The 10,347-nt window shown below is 38.5% G+C and overlaps 1 protein-coding gene across 1 annotated transcript; it reads left to right on the top strand.

Moving 5' to 3' along the window:
* Positions 1–746: 746 nt before the first annotated feature.
* csnk2b (casein kinase 2, beta polypeptide) lies at positions 747–10,347 on the top strand. Its single transcript, XM_061059088.1, has 7 exons — positions 747–887; positions 2,514–2,595; positions 3,418–3,520; positions 3,894–4,009; positions 4,559–4,634; positions 6,610–6,799; positions 8,143–10,347. Exons 2-7 carry the CDS (start codon positions 2,524–2,526, stop codon positions 8,231–8,233), a joined length of 648 nt encoding a protein of 215 aa, XP_060915071.1. The 5' UTR covers positions 747–887; positions 2,514–2,523; the 3' UTR covers positions 8,234–10,347.

The following is a 10,347-nucleotide window of genomic DNA, read 5'->3' as shown; positions in this document are numbered from 1 at the left end:
AAGAACCTAAAAACAGTTGAGGAAAAAATCTGTAATTAGACCTGAATATAAAACATAAGAATAAAAAAAGTGTTGACCTTCTGAAGTTGTGTTGTTTATATATGTACAGCAATGTTTAAAAAAGCAGATAGTGCAGAGTTATCAAAAACAGACATTAAATAACAGGCAGTGCTATTATATATATATATATATATATATATATATATATATATATATATATATATGTTATATATAAGGTAAGATATACTTTATTCATCCCAGCAGGGAAATGTAGGTGTTCCAGCAGCCAGCATACATACAAACACACAACACAACACATATATACATACATATCCCACTCATACAACAAAAAAAACATGAGCCCACAATACATAGCCAGGATAAAAAAGTGGTATGGATGGTCCATGTGCATAAGTAGCTGTTACTCATAGATAACAGTACAAAATACTAGCTCTGCCAGTGCATAGTATGATAGATAAATAAAGAATTATTATTAAAAAAGCAGTCAAGTGCCATATATATAATATATATATATATATATATATATATATATATATATATTAAAATAAAGAGAGATGTATCTGATGACTATTAAAATATGATGTGTTTGTTTAATTTGGGTAAAGTGTGATAAACAGTTTTTGTCAACATTAGCATAAAAGTAAGATTAATTTAGTAAGAATGTGTAATACTGAAAACACACGACAGGTGGCAGCACCGCATCATCAGGCTGTACGCCGCTGCCCTCAGGCGGAAGAGGAAGAACGTAACCCATGACGTAACCCAGAGGGTGAACAGGGAGGAGGTGTCCATCTTATTTACACCGGCACAGATTGCTCAATTTTTGGCCTGTCGGAATTTTCACGTTATTAAAAATTGAAAGCTGGGTAAGTTGGTCGTACATACCACGTAACGGAGTTTAGAAGCGTGATCGTACACGCAGAGAAAGCTCTAAAAAACAGCGAATATTTATCATGAGGCCTTTTTTTAAAACGATGCGCCATATTGAAATATCTGTTTATAGCCGCTAGCAGAGGCTTAGCTTAGCATGCTAACGGTTGTCGTAATAATCGTTAAAAGTTGCCGAAGTCGACACAATATACACATTGTTTTTACATAAAAGAGATAATGCACTTGTTTGATAGCTTTTAAGATCGGAGTGGTTTTATAACTGCACGTTTTTCAAACTTAAATCGGTGGGAACTCACGGAAGCTATCGAGCTAGTTAGCTTAGCCTTTATAAGGTTTGAGTTATAATGATTTTTAATACGGTTTAAATCTTTCTCAGTTTAATTAAATATTATTATTTTTTACGTTTAGAAACTATCACAGAATTGTTTTTGTGTTAATCTAATGACGTGAGAGTAATGTAATAAATATAAAAAGTATTATTAATTTATCTCTGGAAGTTTTACAGTCAGCGTTTAGGTCAAAGGTCAGCAAGAAACTTAGCTATAAATAGAGTATTACTAAAACAAGTGTATATTAATAAACCTTTTTTTCCCCTAAGGACACTGAACTGACAAATTCTACCACAGACCTTCATCTTTTTTTATTTTTTTTTATTTTCGGTCACAAGAAAAAACAAAAACATTTTGACTGAAAGGTGAAGGCTGAAGCTTTATCTTATTACACCGCCCATTATTACAAATCTTATTATTTAAGACACTTACTAGTTTGGTTACAAAAACAAAAAAACATACCAGAACAAAATTTGTTCCAAGAATTTCTTCCAAAACAAAACAAATGAAACGAAACAGAAGTCACACTCACAAAAAAATAATCAAACCGACCTTTTATATTTGTTAAACACCATTTTTTAAAACAAAAATGTAAATCTGAGAATCATTTATATTTTAATCACAGAAAGTGAATGAAACCATAACAACATGTGTCACAGTTTTATAACCAGATACAAATTTACACCTGCTGTCCTCTTACAGTCTCTACTCTCTAAATAAAGAACTGCTGTTATAGACTTTAAAAATAAACGATAAGATTAATCACATGTTTTAAAATCCTAAAGAGAGGCATGACTCACTAAGTTACATTTTTAATGGCTATTCGTTACAGCCCTTGTCTTTTGTCATAGATATATATTGCACCTTTTACCAGCATGGCCTTCTTGTGCATCTCTGTAGCAGCATGCTGTTAGTCTTTCCTCCGACCCCAAAGTACTTAACCTTTGTCCATGTTTATATCCTCAAGGCAAATGAACAACACCATCCATGAACTGAAGTTATTTCAGCACTTTTATGATTATCTGATGGACGGGAGAGGGGCTGCGATTTGATTAAAGGTGTCACTTGACGGACAGGATCAGTACATTATAGGATAATGTCTGATGGTGTGATCAGTAATGTCAACAACGCAGGACAATGGCGTCACGCTCTGTACAAATCAGTTTAGTTAGAAATATTTGATGTCCCGGGCTAAGATGGTTGGCGTCCTGAGTTGTATTTACAGATAATTGATTTTTGATTCTAACCGAACTGTTAATCCCTCTCATGCAGGTCTTCAGAGATGAGCAGTTCAGAAGAAGTGTCATGGATCTCCTGGTTCTGCGGACTGAGGGGGAATGAATTCTTCTGTGAGGTGAGCCGTCCTAAATCTGAGCCTGATTAAATCTGTGCGTGTAAACTGTGGACCTTCAGGTGGTGAAATTTAAATGAAGTTGGCATAAAAGCTTGATTTGTAATGTTTAAGCAGAACATCCACATTAACGAGTCAAGTAGAGTGTTTTACCCTCCATGTTGATATGTCTCTTAATATTACTGTCACTCCACATACAGGGACATATTTATCTCTCACCCTGAGCTAAGAGTAGAAACTATAGTTCAGGTCCTGCATGAAAATCTTTTGAGTTCTGACATTTCAATCCAAATATGTTTGTCAAACCTGAAGGAGGGTGATGAATAAAACAAACAATGCTTACTCGGTTGTAGAAAAGACAGCATCAAGAAAGTGTAAACTAATGTCTTCTTATTATTATTCTTCTTCTCCTCTTTACATTCTGGGCTTGTTTCTTATATGAAGTGAATTTGTGTTTTCATCATGCACTCAGTAAGAGATGTGTGTGTTTGTTGAGAGATGGGCTTTTTGACTTGTAGACTAGCTTGAAACTTTACTTGCATGCCTAAAAAAAATTTCAGACATTTTGATTCCTGCAATAATAGTGGCCTTTGAGAGACCCCCGCCACATCCAATTCCAATTTGTGATTGTTGATGATGATTCCCGTCTGTTATATTGGCATTGCATTTGCGAGTTATCCGTTCTCTTTCTGTATGAACAAGATGAAAATATTACAAGAATTACTCTGACTGATAGTTTTCATAAAAGTGAACCTAACCTTTCAGATATGCACTCAGTTCTACAGAATAATACTTTTTTTAAATTAAATTAAATTTCTCTTTAAGGTGGATGAAGATTACATCCAGGACAAGTTCAACCTGACGGGGCTCAATGAGCAGGTCCCCCACTACCGCCAGGCCTTAGACATGATCCTGGATCTTGAACCAGGTCTGTATGTTATATTCATCCTACTGAATGTCTGACACTTAGTCATCGGTTGAAACTGTTGGTGCCATCCAGAAAATTAGCAGAAGTAATCACAACATAGAAACGAACACTAGATGCTGATCTTCATCGTCATGTATATCAGCTGAGACTGTATGTGTAACTCTGATCAGGGGAACTGTAAGCTTCCTTTTTTTTAAGTCTGTTAAACTGCTCAGACTGTGAATCCTCTGTTGTCTTTGTTTTATTCCCTTTCAGAGTAGCGCCAACTCTCTCTCTGTCGTATGTGTGGTGTTTCCTGTACTTTTTGAAAAGTGTCTCTCAACACTTGAAATGTAGGAACCAATCATGTTCTGTGTTTCCCTTCTGTGTTCAGATGAGGAGCTCGAGGACAACCCCAACCAGAGTGACCTGATCGAGCAGGCAGCCGAGATGCTGTACGGTCTCATCCATGCGCGCTACATTCTCACTAACAGAGGCATCGCACAGATGGTAGGCACCAGCTGCATCAGCATAAGTCCATCACTCTGCATTATTCAAGCTCGTTTTCCATTACTGCTGTCTTCATGGGCTGGAACATTACTTACCGGTACATCATGTCATTTATCACATGGGGATGACAATGCTAGATTTTAGAGCTATGTGTCATCATATAGTATCATACTATCACAGTCAGATCTGATATTTCTGGTCTGGTCAGGATGAATCATGCTTTAGTGACAGCACAGTTACTTTGTTGACATTCTTTGACCCAAAAGTTTTATAAAATGTTATTTTTTTATTTCAAATTTTCCTAATGACGGTGCCTAACTTCAGGAGATAGATATTCAACTTTTGGGGAGGGGGGGGGATTACAAACCTATGTATTCAGATGCTATTAATGCCCAATATGGTATTCACACCTTGTGATCTTTTATGTAATGTGACACATGTTTACATTTCCCCTGATGGAGAGATTTCGTCCCTGAGTTAAACGAGCTGATGAGAATATTCCCTTCGTGTTTATTCATTGTTTTTTTTTACCTGATGTCTAATTTGCAGTTGGAGAAATATCAACAGGGAGATTTTGGCTACTGTCCCCGAGTGTATTGTGAGAATCAGCCTATGCTTCCTATCGGTGAGTAAAAAGATGAATTCAATAATGTAAACAAGTATTAACTCATGTTTCTCAGAGCTAAGGGGAAAAAAGCACAATTTGGTTGATGAATATTAGTGTGTTGTGGTTTACATGTATTATGTTCATCTCATCATTAAGGATCTTTTTAAGGATTGTTTTAGCATGTTAATGAATAAAAACTGTTCTTTATAAATAATCTGTTCATGGCTTTACATACACTAAATATACATGCAGAGAGACCAATCTCTTTAGAGTATACGCTCATGTTTTGTTTTGAGAGGGTCTAGTTTCACTCACAGTGTGGTCCCTTTTAAAGATTTAATTAAAACTGATTATTTTCACTTCTTCACGTAAAGGCTTAAAGGTCCCATATTCTGCTTTTTCTGGTTTTATATGCCCTTTAGTGTGTTTTCCAAGTGTCCTGTGCATGTTTAGGCACATCTATGTGCAAAAATTCAAAGTCTGTGGAAACGCTTCTCCTACGTCCTCCTGTTAGCTGTAGCATTAGCTGCACGTAACGCTCGGTTCTAGCCCCCCTCGATAAATATTTGTCAGTCCGACGTCATTGTCAGTGTGAGATCACTGATCTAAGCCCATTGGCTCGTTGTGGCCCTGCAGCTCATGCTGAAATTTCCGAGACGCGTACTGAGCAACTGACCAATAACGACAGAGCGGATCGGCAGACCAATCAGAGCAGACTTGGCCCACGTGGGGTCTAACAGTGTGGGCTCAACAGAGTGTAGCTGACGGACTCAGAGCGGAGAGGGAGCAAGGAGGAGCAGTATATGAAAACAGAGACTTTTTTCTGACGTTAGCTATTGTGAACGTACAAAAGTAGGTTGTAGGTGCCCCAAAAAGGGCATAACATGGGCTCTTTAATATGTGATTTTTCACACTTAAATATAATATAAATCAAGTATATCCTCTGAAAATAACTCTGTGAGTCATGACTGTCTACAATGGGTGTAACACCCGAGTCCCACTGTCTGTGATGTTTTCAGAGTTTTCAGAGTCCTATCTTCAGTTTGTTTACATCGCCCGGCCGGCCGGCTGACTCCTCCCCTCGTGTATAAAAGTTGTTTAATTGAGGGACTAGAGAAAAGAAGAATAACATACTGTACTCACTGCTTAACTGTGTTTCTAGATCACGCTCATTTCAGGTAAATTTACATGCAGTGTGAAGATATGAGCATATTAAAGATCGCTAGCATTAGCATGCTAACACAACAATGCAGCGCGAGTTGTTTTGGTTTCATGCTGGTGCTCAAGGGCGACATCTGCTGGATCAAAAAATCACATATAAAGCATTTAATACATGTATAAAAAAAAGTTTGAACATTTGCTTAATGTTAAGTTATCTTTCCAAAATGAGGGAAAGTTTTAGATAAGAAAGTACTCCTTGGTTCTGAACATAATCTGGTGTTACATCTACATGATGACTCATTATAGGATATACTCCCGTCTTTTATTAGTTTAGTCCTAGTGTGTCACATCAGGTACTGAGCTATACTTAAAGTCAGTACTGTGCCCGTCAAAGGTATGGTGTGTATATATATATATATATATATATATTCAGTTCATAACTACAATTCTACAATTCACTGATCAGACTCTTTTATCCAAAGCGACGTACATCAGAGAGTAAGAACAACACAAGCAAGGATCTAGAAAAAAGGGAACAATGTCAGTAAGAGCAAACGATCAGCTTTGAGTCTGATTGGACACACAGGTGCTGACAGGAAGTGACCAGAGGCAAAGCACAACATTGAGGGCAGTTCTTGAGAGCTCTAATCAGTATAGAAACCATCTTATAAGTCATCGTTATCAAACAAAAACCATCGTCATTACCATCATCATCATCAATAATATGGAGACCATCATCATTAAGTTAGTAGGTATTCATGAAAGAGCTGGGTCTTTTTCTTAAAGGTGCAGAGGGACTCTGCAATAACTAAGCCAATGTCTTATTCCACAGGTCTGTCAGACATCCCCGGAGAGGCCATGGTGAAGCTGTACTGTCCTAAGTGTATGGACGTCTACACACCCAAGTCCTCCAGGCACCACCACACAGATGGAGCCTACTTTGGCACCGGCTTCCCCCACATGCTCTTCATGGTTCACCCTGAATACAGGCCCAAGAGGCCCGCCAACCAGTTTGTCCCAAGGTTAGTAAGACAGGTTGACCTGCGACCTCCTGTAGATCCGCACAATGGGTGTAAACTAAATATAAATCACTGGGCAGAAAGTGACTTCACTTTTTTTGGATATTTAAATTGAGCTGTGTGTGTGTGTGTGTGTCCATCAAAGGTTTTTTTTTTAAAATCCTTTGATAAAGGATCACAGCATCCCAGCAGTGTGACGAGATAATGAGTTTCTATTCCGTGCAGACCGCTGCACTTTGCAAGATTTCAATACAAAGCCCATTGTCACACCAGCTCCAGAAACAGGAATATAATTATCAAAAATAACGAGAAGTTAAAGATTAAACATATGTACATCAGTTAAATAAAGGCAGAAAAAATACAATAATAGAATAATACAAGGTATGTACACTTCCACTTGTGGAAAGAGTTATTATTATTAAAAAACACACTGCGTGTAGCATTATTGATGAGTGGAGATGCTGTTAAAGAGTCTGATGAAACAGTCTGACTGCAGATGGGATGAACAAACTATATCATCCCAAATGAGTCCAATGTTTAACCCAGTAACCCAAACTTGAAAATATTAAGAATAGGGTTGGACCACCCCTCACCATACACATCGACATATATCGACATACACTAAACACATTGTCTGTGCTCCTGTCATTTTAAAATTTATTTCAAACATATGCAGCATAAAAGTGCAGAATGGCAGTTAAGTCTGTGACAACAAACTGAAAAAACTAACAAGCCCCTTTAAAGAGGAAGACATTAGAAATGATCCTGTAACTTTATTATATATTCAGCGTTACTTCTTACTAAATATGAGTCAGTGAAAAAAGGTGTGCAGCCTTTTTTTATGTTTAAAGATATTCAGAATCAAAGCACAGAAATAAAAACCAAAGTGTCTTTGAAAAACCCAGAGACTCCAAATCTTCACGTGTCATGTCTCCACATTCATTCGATCAAACGCTGTGATGTAATTATGTAATTAAGCGCTCCGCGTTTCAGCTCAGTCAACACATCGGACCAACGTGATCGCTTTAGGACATCCAGAACACATTTAATCTGCATCCTCCTCCAGCTTTCCTCTCGTCTTTGAGTACACAGCCCTGAGTTTACAGATCGTGTCACAGTCCGGGTGGTGTGATGAGAAACATTAAGAACCTAAAATCATACATCATAGCTCTCTCCCCAAAAGCAAACGCACCCATGATGACAACGTGAACGCCCTCATTCATTTTGAGTGTGCGTGTTTGTTTTGCATCCTGCCCTTTTTTATTTGATTTTCATATTTGTAGCCTTTGTTACTGTAAACTTGTGAGAGGAAAAAGACTCACAGATGTTCTTCTCTTTCACCTCAGGCTGTACGGGTTCAAGATCCACCCCATGGCGTACCAGCTGCAGCTGCAAGCCGCGTCCAGCTTCAAGAGCCCCGTCAAGGCCATCCGCTAGAGCGCCACGGCCAAAAGAGGAGGAGGAGAAAGAAGAAGAGGAAAATTCATAGAGAGGAAAGAATTATCAACAGAAGGGGAGGGGTCACCTGCACTTTACTAAGCTCTCCAGATGCCCCCTCCCCGGCCTGAAGACTGTATTATTTTGGTTTAGATTAGGGCAAATGAAAAAGTGTAATGCTTTTTGAGTGTGAGAGAGAGAGAGATAAAAAAAAAAAAAAGACGCACAGCCATTATCTTGAACACAAACACACACACACACACGTACAGTACATAAACACACAAATTCTGCCACACATCTGGGATTCCATGCACGTACCTTACCAAACTTCTCAGTGCCAAAAACAGGAGGGGAGATAAAAGAAAAGCTGAAACAGAACAAGAGGATTGATGCTGCTTCACTCACATTACGAGCACACTGATGAGATGAGAAATTCTAGAATCAGTGAAATTCTGGAGTCACTTTTTGCTTCTGGCTCTGTGTTTGGCACAGTTTGGTAAAAGGCGGTGGTAGATCCGTTCTCCTCAATACACCCCCCCTCCCCCTTTCTCCCTTCAATGCATGCACACTCTGGCTGGCACTCACAGAGACAGTTTGGACGTTGGCAGCAGATGTTTTTTCAGTATCTGGTTCCTCGTTTTGTCTGAAATTAGTCCGAACATTCTGTTGAATTTGCCTTAAGATTCAGAGAAAACACAGATTGTTTGGGGTTTTTCCAGAGGCACAAACAAGCATTTCTTTCTTTCCACTTCCTACTGTCAAGAGGACATCGATTATAGATCATTCTAACATTTCAGACAATTGTAATCTGCCCGTGTCATTTTTCAAGCTGTCTGTTGTGAATGTGTCAAACGACTGTCTGTAATGAAACCGAAATGAAAAAGTAACCTGTGCTACATTTTCAGAGCAGCCCCCCCCCTCCCCCCCTCTGTTTATAGTGTCACCCCCCCTGTAGCTTTATCTCCCTTCAAATAATGGTTTGGCATGATTGGAAATACATTTATATTTCAAAAGCAGTACGGATAAAACATTACCTCAGGAAGATCATCGTGAGCTAGCACGAGCAGTCAGTCAGCTTCTCTTAGCATGTCGGTCAGATAACGGTGAACAGTTAGCCTCTTTCTGTCTTAAAGTAGCAACATCCTCGTACATGCAACCTAATTTATCTTGTTGTTTTAGTGAGTACAACTAACAGACAAGTGACTGAACAGGGGAGGAATACATGCAGCTGTGAGTAGGCAACTTCCATTAACACCACATGATGCTGCTTTTCTCTGTTTTTTTTTAATAACGTTATTAAAGTATACATGATATGCTTTTTTTTTCAGGTTAGAGTTGATGCTGGTAGCCACAGGATAGCTTGTTTACAAACCATGAGGAAGTGTAACAACAATACGCTTTTTTTTATAGGGTGTGTCTGCTATACGACCTGTAGTGACCCCAGGAAGTCAGCCGTACCAGCTGAGGAATAGTTGAGTTTAAAATCATGAAAGAAAGCTTTTTTTTTTTGGTACTTGGTAAACAAATAAGATACAACATCTTAATAAGATTGGGACAGCATGGTAGGCTAGCTGTTCCCCCTGTATCATGTCTTTTTGTTAAGCTAAGCTAACCAACTGCTAGTGGTAGCTTTAGTAAAAATAGATGTAAGAGGTAATTGATGTTTTTTTTAAATCTATCCTTCTGCCCCAAATGTCAAAGTAAAGATCGAGGAGGAGACTCCAAAAAAGACAATCTGAATCCTTCAGCTCACTCCACCGCTGCACTGATCCTGCTGGTGTCTCTCCACAGCACAGTCGTATTATTTATGTTTCACATTTAGACACAGACAGACCACCAGCTGCTTCTTAGTTTTGTTTTTTCTCTCAGAGGGGCAGACACACACACACACACACACAGTTGTCCCACCTCCTTTCTCTCCCTTTTTACTTTAGCGTGACTGGAACAGGTTGTTGTTTTTTTGTTTTTTTTGGATTTCATGATACAAGAGAAAAGGTATTTATGTGTCCAGATTTTAACTAATGTTTGTCTGTGTCGTCGTCGTCGTCTTTCTGCTACTGTGGAAGGGTGAGCAGGATTCAGAATTCTCAATAAACTTCTATTTTCTTTTCATA

The sequence above is a fragment of the Labrus mixtus genome, chromosome 16 (genome assembly GCF_963584025.1).
Source record: "Labrus mixtus chromosome 16, fLabMix1.1, whole genome shotgun sequence".
Taxonomy (NCBI): Eukaryota; Metazoa; Chordata; class Actinopteri; order Labriformes; family Labridae; genus Labrus; species Labrus mixtus.
Note: the sequence above shows the minus strand (reverse complement) of the source record. Positions and strands in the feature narration are given on the sequence as shown.